Here is a 22,677-nt window from a genome sequence, read left to right as displayed (position 1 = left end):
AAACAAAGTCTTTGTGCTTGCAAGGGGAACAAGTAAATGCTCATAATAATCACAGAGCACTCTGGCCTAGCTACAAAGGTCTTCATAAAAGATGGAGCAAGACCCTCAAGTCATTTCACTGCAGGTAAAACGGGTAGATTAAAAGCCATATACTGTCTCTGTACTGTCAAAGAGGAGCTTGGGAGACAGAGGGAAACCAGCTTTTCCCTCAGCACGTGGATGGCCATTTAAAAGGGACACACTATCAAGGCCATGCCACTCTACAGCTACCTAAGGTAATGTTGTCCTCAAGCAAGTGATAGCCAGGCTGTGGGGGAAGAACAGAGCCCTGCAAGAACCACAAGGCAGTCCAAATCCCAGTAATTACACGTGATCAGCAGTGGGCTTCATGGGACATGCTGCTTCAGTGACAATGTTCATCTTGCCATACCTACTGTGACCACCACTGGCAGAGACCTGCTCGCTGCTGGCATGGCTGGAAAACACAGGGACCAAGTGACAGACCAGATGACAATGGAAGCACCAAACTACAATGTCGAAAATACACCAGAGCCATGTTTCCAAACTGGAATTGCTTTGTGGTTGCTGCTGTTTAAATTACTCTCCTAATTCGGCTTCCTCTTTGAAAGTCTTTCCACAGCTTCTTAGCCTGCCCATGCACTACCCTGAGGAAACAGAACTAGCTGGAGACCTGATATTCCACCACTCTTAGCCCTCAGAGCCAGCCTTTCACCTAAATGAACCCTTTATTTTTAATTTAAAAAACAAAAAAGATCCTGAGTGTTGCAGGAAACAGTTCTACATTTTAGCTTGCTTGGTACCTGCCCTAGAGTCTCTGGTTATTAACTGAAACCTTAAAATAGCATTATCCAATATGCCAAAATATTTGTGTGAAGTTATTATATTTTTAAAATACCTAACAACTGCTTTCTTAATGCAAGGCAGCCCTAATGCACTTAATACTGACAGCTGAGAGCATAACAGCCATTTGAATCTTAAGTAGAGTGGGTTCCACTCTGCAGCCTACATCAAAGAGGACTGTTCTTTGAGCCCATTTTGATTTATTTCTTTTGAGCATGAGAGAAAAGGAGAACAGAAGTATGCTGGCACTATCTGCAAAGGACTCTGTAAAAGCACAAAATTGAACTTTTTTTATGGTTTTACATATTTGAACAGTAATTTTAAAAATACCATGTTAGTTCACAACTTAGGGTAGGTCTGTGTTGACAACTACAATTTTTTTATTGGGCATATTTTACTAGAGCATCGAACACTTCTTGATGTAGGCAGGGATTTAAGAATAACACCACAAAATCAAAAGGATAAAGTGCAGACCTGTACTGAGAAGCAGGCCTGGTGAATCTGTCTACTCCTACAACTCTGCAGAGAAAAGGGAGAAAAGGGGAAAAAACTGCCATTACAAAAAAAAAAGTCTACTATAAATTACGTCCCGCGGCAACAGAGCTATACAACCATTCCTGCAAAGTCCAGAGGACTGGAAAACCCAGGTCCCCTGTGTACAAGCAGGAAGTCACAGGAAGTATTTTAATTAGACTTCGGCTTACACAAGTGGTTTATTTATGAGTAAGAAAACTTAACAAAGGTGTACTGATTAAAACAGTTCTCTGAAGATTGTTTCTTTATATATTTCAGAATAAAAAAAACCAACAACTAAACACTTCAGAACCCATCAACAGCCTCCCCCCAACATGCTGAGTTCCAGCAAACAGTGACCAGAAAAGTGAGAGGAGGAAGCCAGTGAGAGTCATGACTGTAAGCAACAGTCTTCGCCAGATCTCATTCCTGCCTGCACCAGAATTTTTTCCCTAAGAAGATTCAGAAGACAAAAGGGTAAATTCAGCATGTCCTTATCTTTCCCCACCTCGTCAGGGCAGTTTTCTACAATTCTCAGTAAAAGAAAAAAAAAAAGGTATTTCCAGAGTTTGCACACATCCAAAAAAAAAAAAAGGCAGAAAACAAGAGGGAGAATAAAAACTAATATAAGCTAAAACATTATTTTGTAGTAAACAATAGAATATAACGTGCAATAGTGCAATTTCTCCTCTGCTGCTTCAACAAGGAAGTCTTGGTAGATAGTCCACTGCATGTCAACCTAGGGCATCCCACATCTAACTCCGTGCTTGTCGGGCACTGCTGGCTCTGCCGGGCTTCGGAGCCAGGTCGCTGTGTCCGGGCTCCCCCTTCCCCTTCCCAAGGTGTCGGAGCTTCTGATCCCAGCGCTGCGGATCCAAAGGCAAAGGAATGACAAGAGAGATGACAGAAGAAGTCATCAATCAGACGTAAAGCAACTCAATGTGTTTACAAACAGCAGCAACAAACAAACAAACAGGCCGTGGTTGTTTCCAGCACATGGGAGCTCCAGTGGTGGAATGTGAGGTTATCACTAAAAGTCATTTAAAACAGGAAAAAAACACTTCCAGGCTTTCTTGTAGCCTCTGTGAAGGAAGGCAATGAGACAAGGCACAACAGCTGCAGCAGAAAAGCATCTCACCTTCTCAGGAATAACTTGAAAATGAAATTATTCCTAATGAAAATAGGCATTAAGGTGTGTCCAGCAGGTCTAGGGAGGTTCTCCTCCCCCTCTGCTCTACCCTGGTGAGAGCACACGTGGAATATTATAACCAGTTTTGGTTATATTCAAGAGACAAGGATCTAGTGGAGAGTCCAACAGAGAGCTACGAGGATGATTAAGGGACCTGAGTGTCTCTCTTGTGAAGAAAGGCTGAGAGACCTGGGGTTGTTTAGTGTAGAGAAGAGAAGGCTGAGAGGGGATCTTATTAATGTCTACAAATATCTGAGGGGTGGGTGTCAAGGTGAAGGGGCCAGTCTCTTTTCAGTGGTGCCCGGTAACAGGACAAGGAGCTATGGGTATAAGCTAAAACATAGGAAGTTCCACCTCAACATGAGGAGAAACTTCTTCACTGTGAGGGGTGACAGAGGCCTGGAACAGGCTGCCTACAGGAGTTGTGGAGTGTCTTTCTCTGGAGACATTCAAAACCCACCTGAATCCAGTCCTGTGTGACTTGCCCTAGATGATCCTGCTTTGGCAGAGGGGGTTAGACTACATGACCTCTAGAGGTCCCTTCCAACCCCTGTAATTCTATGATTCTACCTGTGCAATCTCTTGGGTAAGCACGATGAACAGTCAAGTTATTTTTATTAATTTTTTAAATTATTTACTTTGCCAGGTAATAGCAACTGCAGTACAAAGAGACAGAACTATAGCTGGTACAACTGATGATGCTTTTGGAAAAGGAGATGGTGATGAGAAATGGTTGGTGACATGACATGACATTTGTAAAGCTCTTTTTTTTTTAAATTAGTATCCCAATGAAGGATCCTAATTGCAGGATACAGTTTGCCTATAGACTTCAAACACTCCTGCTGTTGGCTTTTTTGGGACAGGGCTTTGATTGCTGCTACACTGGTGTACATTCGGGTAATCCTTTAGTTTATTCAGGATGCATTTCCAAGTACTATAGCAAATAATATACCAAGTTCATTTTTGATACTTGATAATTATTAACGGGGTCAGCACACATTTTTTAAAAGATGAGGTAGATGTTTCATGGTATCTCCAATCTTTGACTTCTGATGAGAGATTCTCTTACCTTTACTTTTTTACCAAGACGATCCTTCCACTTCTCAGCTATGGAGCCTTCCACCAAGAGTAACCTACACAGTGGAGACAACCAGTTACTCCACCAACAAGTGTGCATGAGCTACACAACCCAAAGCATGCAAGACTCAACTCAGAGCCTGCAGAGAGGTTTGTCCCTCCCAGACGCCGTTAAGGAGATGTACAGAGAGTCACACCAAGTTTTCATTTCCTGGTGGCTCTCAAGTTCAGCTTTACAGGAAGGGGAACAAACCACAACCAATATGATCCAAGGCCAATGCAGCAAGAGCTACCTGGAGCGCTCCTCATCTTCATAGCCCATAATGATGTACTCCTCGTTGGCGCTGAGCGGGGGGCACAGGCAGCCAGAGTTCGTGTGAAGGTTGACAGTATCCTTTGGGATGTTCACCAGAGAAGATTTTAGGATCTCCTTTACTTCCACAACTGCAGTGACATCATGGCATTTGGTCTTCACCTCCTTGACTTTAGCCCGAATGACTGGGTAAACGTCACAAAGAGCTAGTTAGCAGCAGCAGACAATGCAGGTCACCCCCAACCCATTCTTGGTGACCTCTGGGATTAGCATTTTGCACAGTCCATTATCAAAAGCTTAGCTGAACTCCAGCAATGTCCCTGCCCCCAGCTCTTCACTTCATTACTTCATTCTCCCCTCAGGTAGCTTAGTATGCCTCAAAAGAGTATGGTGACCACCAGGAATTTATGTACCAGTTCTGTTTAAGTTGGGCTTTAAGATGCCTTCCCCTTTGCCCTTTCCGGTAGAGATAGATTTCATTCAGTCACTGCATGCTTTCTTTCTCCCTCAAGCTGTCACTTCTCCCTCTTTGGCTACTTTGCAGTACAGATGACCAAACTTAATTTGCCACTCTCAACCCTTCACAAAATGTGAATGTGGATTAGAACTTCTTGTATCACTTCTTCTGCCAGATCACAGGCTCTTAACTTTTTTGTTCTCTGTCCAGTGACCCAGCACCAATCTGCTCTACTCTTTCTGAACTCCAAACACTCCTGATCTTGACCTGATGACCCAGCTAATTGTTTCCTGCCTTACCCTTTCTTTTTGCCTTATGTTGCTTAGGACCAGTAGTTGCCTTTAAAGGGCTCTTCACTTGTCTCATGGTCACCAGTGAACTGAGACCACATGCAAATGCAAAGCCAGTCCAGAGGTCATGCTCCCCAGAATGCCACATCTTTCACAGCTTGCAAACAAGAGTCCCTGCCCATTAAAAATAGCAGGTTCCCCTCATTCCCATTTTCTGCCAGCCTATGTGAAAGAGGTAATACAGAAGAAAGAAAACCAGACTTTAATATCTCCTCTCTTCACAGACATGGCCCATAATGACCATCAACCAGCCTGTATTGCAGCCACATGAAATACAGCTGCCAACAATTCACAATTCATATGTAATTTACCCCAAGTGATCCACTCTCTTAAAACTTTTAGAACAAAATCCTGCTTTACTTGGAAGTAAATTCAAATGCATTTTATGACCTCTTTAGTTTCAAAAGCTTGTAAAGATGGACAGCAGCATGCTCAACAGCTCTGTACCATGTACCTACTAGATTCTTTCTTTCCAAACAAATCCACCCAGAACAAAATAAAACTGACTAGTTGCCTAAAAAAGGCCCATGGTGTTTCAATGAATACAACTACAGTTTTTCACCCCTTAATAGGATCTATTTTTAAATGAAGCTTCTCTGATATTTGTATAAATACATTATCTTAATAAATATTAAGCAATCCCTACCATTTAAATGAAGTCTTGAAGTTCACTGAGCCTCAGGCTATTTGCATGATTAAGAAGAAAAAGGACAGGTCCAGTTGTTCAATTTCTGTGATATTTATTTCCTGGCTTCATCAGTATAATTTGCTTAAAACAAACAGTACAAAGAAAAGTAACAGCCTGGACTTGTGACACCCCTGAAGACCAGGACAATGTCAGCAAGAGAAGACATGATATGGACTCCAGCACCTGGGTCAGGGCAATCCTAAGCACCAATACAGGCTGGGCAGAGAACAGATAGAGGACAGCACTGAGGAAAAGAACCTGGGGGTGTTGGTTGATGAGAAGCTCAACACGAGCTGGCAACGTGTGCTTGCAGCACAGGTGGCCAACTGTGTCCTGGGCTGCATCAAGGCAGCAGGGCCAGGGAGGGGATTCTCTCCCACTACTCTGCTCTTGTGTGACCCCACCTCGAGTACTGTGTCCAGTTCTGGAGCCCCCAAGACAATAAGGACATGGAACTGTTTAGGCAAGTCCAAAGGAGGGCCACAAAGATGATTAGAGGGCTGGAGCACCTCTGCTATGAAGACAGGCTGAGAGAGTTGGGGTTGTTCAGCCTGGAGAAGAGAAGCCTCTAGGGAGACTTTAGAACAACTTCTAGAACCTGAAGGGGCTACAGGAAAGCTGGGGAGGGACTTTTTACAAGGGCATGAAGTGACAGGACAAGGGGTAATGAATATAAACTCGAACAGGTTAAATTTAGATTAGGTATTATGAAGAAATTCTTCACTATGAGGCTGATGAGACACTGGCCCAGGGAAGCTGTAGCTGCCCTATCCCTGGAAGCGTTCAAGGCCAGGTTGGATGGGACTTCGAGCAACGTGGTCTAGTGGAAGGTGTCCCTGCCCATGCAAAGAGGTTGAAACTAAATTATTTTTGAGGTTCCTTTCAACCCAAACCAGTCTATGATTCTGTGGACACTGTGCACTTTTACAGATGTCACTGACAGCATAAACACCAACAAGATGCTCCTTGCTGGCTTCAATATGCAAGAAGGAAAGAACCTAGTGTGCCAGATCCTGTGGTAAGTTTGTAGGCATGGAAATGAGTAAAAACATCCTTTCCTGCAAAAGCAGAGTGTATCACTCCTGGAAATCAAGGAGGCAGCTCAAGCACAGCAGCCCACTACTTGATTTTTGTCCTGTCACTTCTCACACTGAAAAAGTGCCCAAACCCCAGATGCCTGCGCTGACACTGACAACACCCTCAACATCAACCAAGACCCTCTTCCTAATCCCCTCCATCCTTCCCATTTGGAAACGTTTCAGGCCACATGTTCCTTTTCTACTATGTACCATTGGATTACCCAAAAGTACTTGGGATCATAGGCTTGTTGAATGACTGTTTTCCCCTTAGAAATGCTGGGAGCTGGCCATGCAGCTGCTCTTACCGTAGTTATAGTTGTTGCGCAGATAGGTCTTCTGGGTGGCTTTGACAGGCTTGCATTTGCAGCGCTCTGCGAAGACAGAAGGTTTTGCTTAGCAAGAAAAGAGCGTCTGTTCAGTGACAACTTGCCCCAAACCCCAAGCTCACACCTAATGAAAATTTAACTGAACTGACTTGTTGATTACAGGAAGGGAAATATTAAAAACCCCTTGTTTTGTTTAGTCTTATATGGGGGGAGAGAAGATGGACCATTCCCCACACACCTGGGCGTTCCTGGTCTGTTCTGTTGGAAGACGATGTGGAACTGTCCATGAGACCTCAAAGATTTCAAGAGGAAAGCCTGGCACATGGAAATTCAAAGAACTAAACCAAACCACTACAACCAACTAGCCCCACAACAACAAAGACACAAGGACCTGGGGTCTCAAGTGATAAAATCTTCCACTTTAAGCCAGTTCAAGGTTCAGTCTTGGTGCCTTTCATGCTCAGAGGGGCTGCAATCCTGAACCTTCTCTCCTGTACTACACTTCCTGAATGTCCTCCTTTCCGCACTTTGTAATTAGAGACTTAATATAGATACAGAAAGAAATATTATGACAGGGTACTATTCAACATAGACTACATGTCTCCGCTCAGTTTATCAAACTGGGATGTTCTGGCTAAGAGGCATCTGCCATAAGGAATGTGATTTTTGTGGCTAATTCTCAACATGCAGTTCACCTTTGGAGCTTAGATTTCTTACAGTGGCATAGCCCCTTTACACCTGAAGATGTCTAAGAGCTACAGTCAACAGAGAAAGCACGCTGAAGGGTGGTGGGTCCAAGGGACACGTGGGTCCCTGCTCTGAACACTTCTGGGACTGTCCCAACAAAGTGAAACCTCAACCATGTCTTCTCAGTGCTGCCTGGCAAGAGGTGTAAGAGAGCCTGAGTTTAAGAGTCTGAAGGGCTGTATTTGACTACTGCTGGTGTTACCTTGGATCCTGCTGTGTACTGTCCCTCAATTTCTGTCTAAATTTCAGACTATTTTATTTCAGGCTTAATTAAAAGAGGGAAATTTTGAGCCCTTATGGAGGTCAGGATGGCCTTCAAGAGACAGTACAAATGAGCCCTGTCAGAGCAGCTTTTCCAGTGCTGCATCTTCCAGACAGCTGGGCACAATAATGGAGGTAAAAACATTTTCATTAGTGTCCAGGGAGCGCTAATGCTGAAGCTCCAGATCCATGCATTCATTAACACCAGCAATATGTCATAGCTAGTTGTTCCAATGCAAATATTTACTTCTTTCAAGCTAGTGTCTAAGTGGAGTTTGGTGGAATCATTTCAAACAGCAGGTCCCAGTGTTACGTACACATGGTCATCTATTTTGACATTTGACTTAGCATTTAAGTGGAAGCCTATTTCTATATACTACAATTCTGTAATACCAATACCTATCATCTAGTGACTTAGTTCAATCCAATATGAAGAGTCTGAAAACTTTTATTTGCTATGTAAGATTTCTGCGTATTAAAAAAACAAAGAATTACATGGTTATGAACTTTTCAAACTATTATTTATTTTCTATTGAAATTTTTTTTTTTAGTTGAAAATACCAAAAAAATACAGGAAAGAGGAGAATATTTCAGAAGAAGAGTATGTTGCTTCCTTGAATTTCAAACACATCCTCAGGAATCTATATATAGAGACCTACAGACTTCAGCTTTTGTATGAGACTGTGTTAAAATAATAAAGACAGGGAAGGGAAGTGATTTTTGGCTTCCCCTCTGCCTGTGGGAGATCATGCATATTTTAGGCCCTATTATGGCCCATTTTATAAGCTGCCTTGAAACAGGTCATAAAAGATGTGCTCCTATGACCCACACTCACACAAGGCATCTCAGTGCTCAAGTCGAGCAAGCCAAACACTTAAAAAGTTCTCCTGCTCTACAGTACTTTGCTCTGTGGCACAAGTAGAATAAAATGGTCTAAATTACAAGAAAGAACAAAGAGCCTCATTTTCCTCAATTTTAAGATGGTATTGGATTATTTTACTTTATTAATTGGAGGAATATAAGTTTAATTCTTTTGTTCTAGAAAGAAAATATAGACCTCCCCACATTCTTAATGAAGGATACCTCCTAGTTGCCTTACTGCTTTTCAAATTTACATTCCAAAAACTTTACAAAACACTGTTATTCCCAAATACTATTTAGAGATATAGAAAAAAACAGTCACTTGTCAAGGTCAGGTATAAAAGTCAGTCCTAGAGCTAGAATAAACCAAAACTTTTGAAGCAAAATACATATTCCATAGATGCAGGTTTTTGGCAAAGTTGAGCCTTCCCCAGGGAGTGGGGAAGACCCACAAAAGGTGGCTATAAAAATGTACTGCATCTCTTGATGCTGAGGTTAGGTCCCATCTTACATCGTAGTCTCCTCCAAAGCTGCCAGAATTCCCAGAGGTGCACTGGGACCACAAGGTTATACCCCAAGAACCAGGACTGGCAGCAGAGGCTCACACCACTGTACACTGAGATCTCACCTCACTTTGCCATTAAACATTCTTTTTGAATACAAGTCAATACAGGACTAACAAGAGCTCAAACCTGGCTAATGCTTCCTTGATAAATTAAGGATAAAAAAACCTCTGGAAAAATATCTAAGTGACTTGAAAAGCATCTGATGAAGCCGACAACAAAATAGCTTACAGCCAAGAGAGGTAAAAAATCTCCCATCCAAAAAAAAAGCCCCATGTAGACTCAGAAGGAATGTTTTGCCAGTGGACACTGCCAGGCATAAAAGGTGCCTTGAGCAGGGATAACCTGTCCAACCACCCAGAGGAGCACATGCAATGTGCTTCAGAAACCACAGAGCCAAGTTCAGGATTTTTTAAAACAAATCAGGTTTCTACTTGCAAAAAAAAAAAAAAAAAAAAAAGAAAAAAAGAAATTCTATTTACAATGGCAAAATTACAAATGTACTTTCCTGAACATATAAATAAAGCAATTATGAAGCACAGCCTTTTAGGTGATTAAAACTGTGTTTTATGAAACCAGTGCAGTGCACTGAACCAGGAATTGTGTTTGCACAGTGAAAGGTGGTGATAAAAATATTACCCTTCCTCTTCACCAGCCATTTTTCTGTGCACCTTCACCCCATTTATTGAATGAAATATTTTTCTAGGTCTGGTTTCACTTTCACTAGTCAAAAAGCATCCCAACAGCAACAGTATAACTAAATCTTACTCTTTTCCACTGCAGGGTCACGTATGGTATTACCTGCCATCTGCATCCCCAGGGACAGGCAGTGCTAAAGCTGTGTTTAATAGTTTTGATAGAAGATGACACTGAAGGTATCCAGCTTTACTTCCATACTCAAAGTGAAGCTCTTTATACAGAAACTGCAGAACATGGAATCCACACATTCTCAATGCCCCCAAAGTGGAAATGGTTTGAAACTTACAAGATACTAACATTAGTAACACAAATCTTTAGGACATCTTTCAGACAAGGTCCCATGCTCAAGGTAATTTCAAGTGAAGCTTGTTAGAGGAGCTTACTTTTATCATATTTTTCTAATGGTAGCTGGCTTGCTGAAGGATGCACACTGCCATTTAAATGACATTTTGCACCTACATAGCTACTTTCACATTGGGACTTAATATCACATGTTAAAACTGTTATTATAAGCTGGGCATTTTTAATATCTTCTTACAATATGGTCACAGAGGTCAACGCAGAAGTTATCCAGTGTTGTGTAGGTATCTAATTTTATGTTCCACAGCAACACTTAGGTCTTTATATTACTGAGCATCAGTGCACATTATGGCTTATTAACACCTCTGGAGAAGGAAAGGCACAATAGCCAATGCTAGGTTTCCAAGTGTCATCTTCTTGTCAAAGGAAAATTCAAGGAAACATACAGACATTGGCTTGCTTGAGCAACAAATTCACATTTCTATTATCTACTAGCTACCAAGCTTGACTTTGCTTCTTTGCATTGTCTATGAATAGTGGTAACACTCAAGAGTTTTAGTCAGTTTCAGCAAAAACAAAAATAAAAAGCAACAGGGGACCTGCTGGAATAAAACCAGTCTCAGAAGGTCTCAGCCTCAGTCTCCTCAGGTGCATGGGATTTTTGCCATTATATACAAAGTGCTGAATTTATTTTCCAAGCTTTAAAACCAGAACAAACCATTACCTTCACCCGGGGCAAATCCATTTAGTGAACACTCTCACTGCTCAAGACAAAACTTTTAATGAAATAAGCACAACCCTATGGATTGGACAGAAATTTTGCCCTGGCAAAAGCAAAAGAGACCAGCACTGAAAGATGTGCTAACTGAGTTGTGTGCTGAGAGGTCACAGGCTGAACAACCTGCCCATGGGATACAAAAGCACAATTTACAGCATTCCCAGACAGAATATTTATGCATCACTTGGTACTCCTCTTACTTTATTCAGTACTAAAATAATTTGAAAGACTATAGGTTATTAGACAGTTTTACAAAAGTGTACTCACCGATGCCAGCACCTCTACAGTTGCCATTATTAGAATCCATAGGGAAATCTGGCAAAGATTCATAAAATAAATGTTAGAATTTTTAAGATTGGAGTATTACAATATACCCACATTAAAATACTCTTTTAATCTAATATTTAGCACATCAAAACTTAATAACTTAATTAATAAACACATGGTAATGTTCTATGGGCCAGCCTATTAAAGTTGACTCAATTTCTTATCTGAACTTCACTCAAACCCAGCACATCATGTTAAATGCTGAGGCAGATGAAATATTCCATTCCTGTTGGTGCACAGACTGGGAATTTCAGGATGAGGACAGAAATTTATGGCATGAACTTACAAGCATCTACAAAAAATACACATACTGTTTGCATTTAATTAGATGATGAAGGAGAAATTACTTTTGGTTTGTTTTTTTGGTTACTGAGGAAATCAAACCAACCAACCACAATCATATCATTGAAGCAAATGCCAAAACAAACGTTTCAGACATTCCCTTTCCCCTCAGTTTAAAAAAACACTGATTAGTTTGAAGGTCAGATAAGGAACAGAAGGAAAAAAAAAAGGCACTATGCCCAAAGAACTGCTTTCAGACACTTAGGTGCCATGTGTCCCAAATTGCTAAAAAGCATGATTTCAAACGTACTGTTTATTAAATCAGACAATATAATGAATTTATACATATGCTTTATAATGAAAAAAAAAAAGTATGTTAACACATCTAATGTTGTTCAAGTTAAGGAAAAAATAACTGCAAGAGAGACAAGAGCTGGGAGAGAAGCAATATTATTAGATTGACACACAAAATGCAAAACCAAAAAAGCTTTCAAATCAAAAGCCCTTCTAAAAGTTCACATGCCCAAAAGTCTATGCAGCTTTTTCAACTCTGGATGCTGTTATCATACAAAGATGCTCTTTCTTACATCCTCGTTTTATCACGGGTACAATACAACTGCTTTCACAACATATAACAAATGAATACAAGACTACGTTACAAAAGCTCCCCTCCTGCAGCTGAAGCTGTTAAGGATGTGGCTGTAAAACAATCCAGGACACCAATAATACTGTAGGTGAACAGTTTAAATGTGTGGACTAAATTTTAAGGGCTAGGGCCATTACTTAATCACAATATGTATTTAAAATATCTGTTTACAAAAGATTTAATATTACTTAACTTTCTAATTTGGCCACGCTTTTTTTTTTAATTAAAAAAAAAAACACACCACCTTCCTCTTAATGTATGTTTACATTTCTCACAGCAACATGAAGTTTCCTTTACATAAATGAGGATATGGCTAAGTAACAGTCAAGGTAAAGAGTAAATCTGAAAAACAACTAATTCCTTGACATAAGAATTAACTTCAAAACATGGAAACTTCAGGAGTAATTATTCCTACCTATATACAGAGCAATGGGCATAGATAATAGCATTGAACTGAATAGATTGAATACACGCCTTTTTACATCCAAGATCCTATTTCTAATAAAAATCACACCCATTTTCTTCCCAAGACATTTCCGAGCTACGGCAGGGTCTTAGTTTATAGAACAAACACAGTATTTTCATGGAGCCAGATTGATCTTTGATTATCAGGTACTTCCACAGCAGCTGCAAGCCTTCTCCATGCTGCCTTCTAACAAAGTCAAATTACCCAGGCTAACTCTCACTTACATAGCTTATTTTTATTATTCAGCTGAGTGATCCTCAGATTTTTAAAAAGCTGTTGTTATCAGGTGGAAATTAAAGATCACATGTCCTACCAATAGTATATAGTTAAAAAAAAAAATAGAGAGATCTTCATCAAATTTAAATACATTTCACATTGTATCAAGTGCTTTCTTGTCTTCCAGGACAGAATGAAAGAGATTAATGTGGTCTAGGTCTTGTAAATAGCTAAGTAAAAGGATGACCACATTTCTTCTCCATCTTCCTTGCCTGGACCCACCCTCTGTTGTCTTGTTCCTTTAGCCAGTGCTCTGCTTTAAACCTGCAATTCCTTCTGATCTAGTAATAGCACAGAGAGCACTTGTGTCTGTAGCCTGATAATCCTGCTCCCACCTGCAAAACCTTCCAGCCACCAACCATGGAGAAGTGGCCCTCCTTCTGCCTGTGCCTAAGGCTGGCCCAAGATGTTTCACCCCTCTCTTCTTTCACCCCTTTTATGCTGGGGCATTAAAGACCCCAGCAAAGCAAGCTCTCCAGATGCACTCCCCCTCTCCTTCAGTTGGCTTGGCCAGCTCCTCGGGTTGCCTTCAAGGCTGGATGGCTTTGCACGTGGCCAAGGGAACTTTTGGGTGCTTCACATGTCCCAAGCAAACTACAATTCCTGCTAAAACAGGTATGACTGCTATGAATGGATGGTTTGTTCATAGCTCCAAAGCACATTCCCTATGCCACCAAAATTGATACTGAGGGAAGAAAAAGTTTTCAAGAGCAGAGGAGGCAAGGGAAGTACTAGGTTAAATGTTTATTGTGTTCACATCCATGGAGGAAAGAGGGAAGGAAAAACAAGCCCTGAAGTGCACTCTCCCTTCCAAAAGCAAGAGATGATCTGAACAGTCTCAGCTTCATGGTGTCTGAGCAAACCAAGTCCAGTTCACTCTGGAACTACAACTCAACAGAAGGCAGTGGCCAGTGAGGGGGCTGCAGCCTTCCCTGACCCCACTCAGGGGCACAATGTCCCTGTGTCGGCTGAGGAGCCCAGCTTCTGACTCACACTGTTTCAAGGAGAGCTGGTAAACACTCAATATGCCCAATATAAACCTGGTCCTGTGAACAAACATACAACTAAAATGCTTTCCACCCCATGTTCCCTTCTACTCCTAGGTACACAACTTAACTTTTAACAAATGACAGTGCATGACAACCTCAGCTCATCTCCTAATTCTGCATTTATATGCCAGGTCACTTGTCCTACCCCAAACCAGAGGCCGTGGGTATGTGACCAAGGAACTGACCATGCAACAGGAGTAATTTAGAGGTTCTGTGCAGCACAGCTATTCCTGGAAAGGGCTCCCATCCCTGTGCCCACATGAAGGCTGCTGCCTGCAGCACGTTGTGCTCTGCAGTTGTGCTCAGAGCAGGGCATCTGTCCATGAGCAAAGGAAAACCACACAGTTACAGCCATGTCACTTCATGACTTATTCCCCTGCTTGTGAGGGCTCAGGCAAGTATTGACCTTGCCTTGATGCTCATCTTTGCTGGTGCACCAATGCTTATTTAGGGATGAGCAGTTTCTACTGATGTAGTGGAGCATGGGTTTGTGGAGGGGACCAGAGACCTCACCACTGTATGACACATCTTGGGAAAGGCTTCACATTCCCCTAATCCTTCCACCAGACAAGATCCTACCACCTTCTCATCTACCAGGGAAGCAACAGGGAAAAGGGTCTGGGCCAGCCTTGCCACCACCAGGAAGATGGGCATAAGCAACCATGAAATCCCATCCCCTGACCCCAGCAATGTAACAGGAAGTCTAACATTTCTCCATCAGGCCTGTCAACACACTCCTCTCCAGTTGTAATCCAGACAATAAAATAACCAACCCCTAAACAGTATTTTTAAAAATAAGCAAAACTGCTTCCTATTGTTCCACTTTTCTTTCGAGGTGACCTCTCTGCCAAGTTGTCTCTATGCAAAACAGTCTTCTTGAAAGGAATATCTGTCAGTGATGATTAGCAGAACTGCCAAAGAGGAAATATTATCCAGAACTCCAATCCAAAGGCTGCCCATTAAATATAGTTTAATAGCAGGGTCAAAAATCGTAACTGTTTTTTTCCAATAAGCCATTTTAATTTATCACATTTCAGAAAGATGCTATATAAAAAACCCACACCACTGACAAGGAGAGGAAAATAATAAAAGCCACTTGCCTAGTAAGTGTACAAAATAACAATACCTGGATCATAGATTTGGATGAGAGGTTTGGGAAAATGAAGCGACTTGGCAAAACTTAGTTTTGAGCATGTGTCTTTCTTATATCACTGAACACAATAAAAAAATAAAAATAAAAAAAAAAAGTGAGAAAGAGCCAGAAGTAACATGATCCTGACTGTCTCTGCAGTTAAAGGATATGGCCCAGCTATTACTGAAGCCATTCCCAGCACTCTGCTCCAAAGAACACAACCATAGCAAGCCACTGCTCCTTGGGCACTTTCTTCTGATGGAGACATCTGTGAGCCCCACTGACAAACCCTTCCAAAAAGCATAGATTCAGACCTTGTAATCTACTTCAGCTCTTCTTCCAGAAATGGTCTTCCTAATATGATTGCAAAACAAGCCAAGTCAGAGAAAAATGGATCCTAGTTAAAATTTAATACAGACCACTTGGACTCCCAAGTCACAAAGCAGCTGGCAACGTGGCAACACAGCAGCTCCACACAACAAATTAATCCATATAACAAATCCTGACAGGTTTGGCTGACCTTTAATGGCCTGGGTCTTGACTTGAGGCTTAAGACTGTAAAAGCCACTCTAGGAGACTCAGGCTGGTATCATCACTGTTAAGGTTTCAATACCCTTATTTTTCCTGTCTTCTTTCAGGAGGCTTGAATCCTGCCGTAACTTGATTTTTTAACTGAGAATCAAAGCTGCTTCAGAGTTTTGAGCAAACACCTAAATCTCAACCTAAGAAATGACAACCTGGGCACAACTGCTTGTCCTCAGCACAGTCTGAAACACTCCTCTAGCACCACTGTGCATTTTGACTCGTCTGAGCAGAGCTATGCAACGTCTGGGTCAGAGCAAACTTCATCTGGAGTTCAGAAACCACTGTTTTGGAAATGAAGTTAATAACATATGAAAAACAAGCATGGGAAACAGCTCTTTTCCTTTTCTTTAAGCATCCAATGCCAAATTAACATACCAGGTTACCAAGATCTCATGCAGGCAGGTACCAAGAACTTGGACTACACAGAGAAATCCAGGCTTCATGGAAGAGTTAAGAAAACAGGTCTCCATGGACTGAAAAATCTTTAATTTTATTTATGTTTAAGAGGTGGTGTTTTTTTTCTTAAGAAATTAAGAGTTCTCCTCAGCCATCTTACAACAGTCACCCAAAATGGTTTGAACAGTCAATACACATGGTTGGTGACTTGGGGTGCTGCTTCCCTCTCCTCCAACATCTCATTAAGAACACAACATGCCTTCAGGCTATTTTTTAATCTAAACAAGGTATGGCAAGACAGAAACCAACAGATCTGCTGTCTGACACAGAAAGTACCCAAACTGGATCTCATTGCCAGTTCCCTCTTCAAAACAGGAATAAACATGTCACCAGAGACATAAACAGTCTGCTAGACAGTAGCAGCCAAGCTCACACATCGAAGTGCTTTTCTGAGTCAGCATCCCACCACCAGCAATGACTGTGGTCAGGTTTGTCATTTATTATGAGTAAAATTAAAGAAAGGTCCTGCTGTTGAGATTTTATATCCAGGACAGCTTTTGTCTGTCTGCACCTCCTCGCAGCTGCTGCTTCACAGAATAAAGATTTGACAGGAGTGTTAAAGAAGGAAGCAGACAACCTGAGAGACGTGAGGAAGAGTCAGCATTTGCACACAGAGACTGAAATATTTCCAACACATGAATGGGACCTCCTGCATACACAAGACAGTGTGTATCCATGTCTGCCAGCAGAACAGCTTTCATCCTCAAAAAGCACAAGACTGGGATGCAGAATAAAGGCCACAGCATCCAGCAGACATGAGCATGCACTAACGACATACCTGGGATGTCAACATTGCCAAGAGGTTTCTTCATCCTCCATCCTGAACTGTGATTTGTTGGATCCTCCAGAAAAAGCCCAAATAATGGGTGTCACACCTGCCTCCAAGCACACCCAGAACATGCCCAGGGTATGGGCACCCACACTGCTGCCTGTGAGTAGAGGAACCCAAGTGTTTCCCAAAGAGCATGAAAAGTTAAGAAAGATAGGTTTCCCACAGGATGCCTGCCTGAACGTGGTCTCTGTAAATTGAGGAACCTCAGACCTCTAAATCAGCTGCATGGTACAGCAGCTCACACTCAGTGTTTGGAGACCAGCACAAGCCCAGAGAGTGAGGAGAGCTTTTCCTCTGAGCCCTGAACAAGGCACTTCTGCTGTTCTTACCAGCTTTCTCCATCACAGACAAAGCAGCAGCTACTTCATCTATTCACTGTGTCAGCAGCCCTGAAGAACACTAGGAAAGAGAGATAAATACCCCCCTCATTCCTGCAAAGAGGAAGTCTCTAGATCTTCATTACCACCTGCACCGCACATGGGAGAGGCAAGAAAACACCAGAATCCTGTTAGTTTGCAGACAGCACACAAAAAAAAAAGAAAAATAGAAATTTCACTTCTGAAGAATTAAACAAAAATCATCTTCCATAACAGCAGCCATGAAAAAATGGATTTATATTTCTACCTGCCCTATTAGGTGTAGTTTGCAGGCAGCACAAGAGGCAGAAGCGCCTAGGGGATAAACTCACAGCAGGTATTTTGCATGGTGTCCATTAGGCAGTTGGTTATTTGTGTCTTCTACTTGGCTGCAATCCTTTATTTGGAAAATTGAATTTGGAAGTGTTCACCTTACCTCTTCCTAGAACAGGAATCCTTCACACTGCTTTCTAAAGGAGCAGTTTTATTCCTTCAAGAAGGATTCTTTCAGTCCGGTGCATAATACATTAGTTCAAAAATTTCAGCCCAGAAATGTCATCAGGTTCTCATTCACTGAAAGAAAGTTTTCATGGATCTAGCCCTGGAATCCCTCAAAGAGGTTATTGTACTGCTCAAGTCCTCAGAAATAGGTTAACTTGGGGGCAATTTTAGTCAAAACTTTCTCTCTCCAGATTTGAATGCTGCTAATTTCAAATCGCTGCAGACCTGCCAAGCATCACTCAGTTTGGAGCCATTTTTAAGGTGGTTTAGAAAGCACCTCAATGCTGTGGAGAAAGGCACTTGGTGTTCAAACCTGCAGTGCCCCAAACCACCCCAACACATCTGCAGCCTCCAGCGAGGAACAGCAGCACTGAGGGAGCTGCAGGCAAGAACAGATGGTTGCATTCATGGGCTGTAGGCAAGTGCAGAGAAGAGAAAGGATTGAAAAGTGAAAGGGGAGCAATCAGAAGGGTAAAAATACTAGTGATGACTGGAGATACCAGGGTATGGTTACTGAGCTGAAATTTCAAGAAGTGAAGAAGGTAACTTGATGGAATTAGAGAAGGGACGGGGTTATTCTGGCCTACAAACAAATGGGGTAAGTGGAGAGAGCAGCTCACCTGGAAAGGCAAAATGGGAGTTAAAGGGTTTGGCATTGTTGGCAGAGGGATACACATTTGTATTTGGTAAGGGGACAGAAGCACAGCCAAATACTGTGCTGAGCATAGCATGAAAAAAACCCAACACCTTTCATTCCCAAGCCACTGCTGAGGAAGAACGAAGAGGTGGGATCTGCTGCCCATCAGAGATGCCACAGCCTGGTGGTGCAGCTGCAGGCACCACTGGACGGCAGCACAAGGATCCTGAGGAGTGTGTGGGTGCAGCCCTGCCTCAGCCTCCCACTCCCCTCAGCTGCTCCCCTGCCTGGCTCTGCTCCCCCTTTCCTGTCACGGTGAGGCCTGACAGACCCACCGGCACTGCAACTTCGCAGCAAGGAAACACAGTTTGTTCCACCACCACCTAATGCTTTCTTCAAGTGAGAGAGGAACTGCCGTTTCACAAAGTTCAGACCTCACTCCTGATAACCACCCACCGGCTTCCTTTCGTGTCCTATCCCATAGCTCCTTCAACTCAGTATTCCTGTGGGGGCTGCCTCGCCATGCCGGAGCTGTGCCCTGCTAACTCTTCCAGCCCAGAGGCCGCCATCACAGGAGCGCACAGCCCCAGCAGAGCCGGGGCCTTGAGCAACAGCAGATTTGCAGCTTCATGGAAGCCAAAGCAGTCAGAAGTTTTCATTTGGCCATGCCAAGGTGGTCCTGCCGCCCTGGTACCACCAGAAGGCAGCCAGACACCCAGCACCAGCTGTCCTGACGGCAGAACGGGCAGCCAACGCAGCAGGACACAGAGGAAAAGCAGAGGAGCTCCAGTGGCTGCTCCGGGGCCAGGGGGTCAGGTACCATTACAGCCACGCTGGAGCTGCCTCCGTGCTGCAGGCAGCCTCTGGCTGGCTTGAGGACGCCAAGAACAAAACACAGCAGAAGGCTGCAACTTTGCTGTGCTCCTCTCCTGACTGCAACCCGTAAACACAGAGAGCTGACAGAGGACCTGTGGAGCAACCACGACCTCCGTGTCAGCCACAGAGGTGAATTTGTTTTGTCCACATCAGTTGGGCTCGTCCCTGCCCGGGTACGGGAGGAAAGTAGGGAGATCACTGCCCCTCAAATCGAGCTCAGGGCTCCTCTGGACACTGCTCTTGCCCCAAAACCTGCCGGCTGTGCCCAGGGGTGCAGAGGAGGGGAGCAGCCCTGTGGGGACGTGCCAAGAGAGGAAACCCAGCATTTATTTCTCTCACCGCGGCTCTGCCTTCCGCACGGGCAGCTGCGGCCAAGGCAAGACGCGTGGACAAAACACCAAAGCCGGGAGGCGAAACGTGTCCCGTTTAGGGGAAAGGAGGATTGCTGCTCCCGCACTTGCAGGCGCTCCCCGGCACAAGAGCGGGGCTGTCACTTGTCACGCACCCTCCTTCCCCACAGCGAAACTTCTCCAGCAGCCACGCGGCTGGCAACAGGCGGAGAAACGAGGAAGAAAAAAAACAAACCGAACAGTTGAGAGAAAGAAGAGAGGCTGAGCGAGCAGCCTGCCGGAGCGGCGCGGCGGGAGGGCTCCCAGGGCTCCCCTCCCGCGCCCATTGTGCGGGCGGGCAGCGCCGAACGGCCCCGTGTGCCCCGCAGCGTCCCGGTCCCCCGCACTCACCGGAGCCCTCGGCGGTGACGATGGCCTCGGGGGAGATGCAGACGCCCCGGTCGTAGAGCGGCAGCTCGTCGCAGGCCAGGCTCTCGGGCCAGGCGTGGCGGTAGCGGATCAGGACGGGCTCGCAGCCGGCGCGGGCCCGCTCGCAGACCGACTTGCAGGGCTTGATGGGCTCATGCTGGAAGTCGATGGTGCAGATGGGCGCGTACATGGCACAGAGGAAGAAGAGGAGGTCGGGGCTGCAGTTGGTGCCCAGCAGCCCCTCGAACTGCTCCATCGCCAGCACGGCGTTGGCCTGCGTGCTGTGGTGCAGGTGGTTGGGCATCTTGGTCATGTTCCAGGGCAGCGGCTTGCACAGCGGGATGCGCACCGGCTCGCAGGCCGCCGACCGCCCCGCCGGCGCCCGCCCCAGCACCAGCAGCCCGGCCAGGGCCAGCACCGCCAGCCCCCGCCACATCCCGCCGGACACCGCCCGCCCCGACCAGCCCAGGCGGGGGCGGAAAAACCGAGCGGCGAGAGCCGGGCGCGGGGGGCGGCGGCGGCGGCGGCCGCGCTGCCGAGGGGGACCCGCCCCGCCGGCCGGCCCCTCCGCGCCTCCCGCCGGGACGAGGGACGCTTCTCCTCCCCTCCCGCCTCCCCTCCGGCCCGCCTCTCCTTCCCCTCCCGCCTCTCCTCCCCTCAGGCGAACGCCCGCGCCCCGGCGTGAGGGGAAAGGCGGGCTGCGGGCTGAGGAGGAAGGGCGCGCCCCTGGGTGAGGGGAGAGGGACGGTTTCTCTTGTTTTCCGTGTTAAAAAACACACTATGAAAACTAAGGAAAAGTCTTCCCGTCCCTCTGGGGGAGGCGAACGTTGGCCAGGGGGAAGGGGATTGCAAGAGTTGCTGCGAGCCCAGGCAGAAAGGCAGAGGATGGATTCATGTGCTGCGTGTGCCCGGTTTGAGGCAACGCTGACTCTTGGGAACAGGGAGGGAAAGAAAGGGTTAGAAGTTACCTTGAAATGGTGATGGGTGAGCTTGTAACAACATCGAGAGGCTTAAAAAGAGGCAGATCCAGAGGGGCTACTTCCTTCTCTGAAGCTTCTTTCCCTTAAGCAGTCTGCAGAGTAACAGGAAAACAAAGGGTATCCCAACTTGCTCTGAAAAAAAGAGCAAACTGATTAAATTGAATTATTCCGAGTTAGAAGCTATGCAGCTATCCACAAGTTGATGTGCTTGGCTTTAGTTTTACTGTGATACGAGCAAGTTTATTATTTCAGTTCCCAACCTTAAATCAAACCTGCAAGTAGAAGGAAACCCACCTGAAGTCAATGCTCAAAAACTGGACCAAAAAAGGTAGATCAGTTGGCACAAAGCATTCACAGACACAGAAACTGGAGGTGCTTATCCTGGAAAGGGTTTTACATTTTTTAGCTTTATCACTGTGATGAAACCTGGCTACTTTTAACTCGGCTTCAGAAGTCCCATTAGCACAGAAGAAGCAAACAGGGGGCTATAATAAGGCCAGTGGAGTGGAGGTACCATGTCTGTTTTTCAGCATCTCTGCACAAGAATTCAGCCTTTTACTTGCCCACCTCCACAAGCAGGTGCTAATTGCAAGGACTGAATTGTCCCCTGCAGTCCCAGAAGGCAGATGAGAGAGTTGGGATTGTTCAGCCTGGAGAAGGCTCCAGGGAGACCTTACTGCAGCTTTCACTACTTAAAGAAGGGTGGTAAGAAAGACAGAGACACGCTTTAGCGGGGCATGTTGTAACAGGACAAAGGGCAATGGTTTTAATCTATAAGAGGATAGATTTAGACTAGGCATAGTGAATAAATTTCTTACAGTGAGGGTGGTGAAACACTGGAACAGGTCACTCAGATGTGGGAGATGCCCCGTCGCAGGAATCATTCAATGCCAGGTTGGATGGAGCTCTGAGCAACCTGATCTAGTTCAAGATGTCCAAACACACTTGGGGGACGGGGACACACAGACAGACTACTAGATGGCCTTTCCATGTCCCTTCCAACCTATTCTACAATTCCAAGAAACTTTGGGCGTTAGAGAGGAGTAGAAACATCCATACCTATTGACAGGTCTGGAGCAGTCAGGCTGCCCATGCCCCTGAGCCTGCATCCAGACTTGCAAATCAGCCATGAGGGTGGAGCTCATTCATCTACAGAGGTAACTAAAAAATTACTACCCTCTCAGCTCCTCAAATTCAGTCATAGCAAAGTGTGAGGCTCTAATTTGCTCTTGTAGTATAAAATACATACTTAAAAGGCATGTGGTGTAATGAAAACCTCACCCAGCTGTTTGGGAACTGAGTACATTGGCTTTCTCTTACCTGGCAGCGATGATGGATGTGGGAGAGGCATATTCCAGGCATCCAGGTCAAGGAAGCTGGGCCAGAGCAATGCGAAGGAAACAGTGACATGAAGGAACTCTAGTCCATATTTCTCCCCTTCAACATGAAGTTTTCT

At 44.6% G+C, this 22,677-nt stretch overlaps 1 protein-coding gene across 1 annotated transcript; it reads right to left on the bottom strand.

Moving 5' to 3' along the window:
• Positions 1 to 1,555: 1,555 nt before the first annotated feature.
• On the bottom strand, positions 1,556 to 20,809 carry FRZB (frizzled related protein). The gene is made up of 6 exons (XM_051624128.1): positions 20,224 to 20,809; positions 11,330 to 11,377; positions 6,833 to 6,898; positions 3,934 to 4,138; positions 3,633 to 3,696; positions 1,556 to 2,240 (listed from the first exon to the last, which is right to left on the bottom strand). Exons 1-6 carry the CDS (start codon positions 20,675 to 20,677, stop codon positions 2,130 to 2,132), a joined length of 948 nt encoding a protein of 315 aa, XP_051480088.1. The 5' UTR covers positions 20,678 to 20,809; the 3' UTR covers positions 1,556 to 2,129.
• Between the last annotated feature and the right edge of the window lie 1,868 nt (positions 20,810 to 22,677).

Source organism: Apus apus, chromosome 6 (genome assembly GCF_020740795.1).
Source record: "Apus apus isolate bApuApu2 chromosome 6, bApuApu2.pri.cur, whole genome shotgun sequence".
NCBI lineage: Eukaryota > Metazoa > Chordata > Aves > Apodiformes > Apodidae > Apus > Apus apus.
The sequence above is the reverse complement of the archived record's forward strand: the minus strand, read 5'-3'. Positions and strand labels throughout refer to the sequence as shown.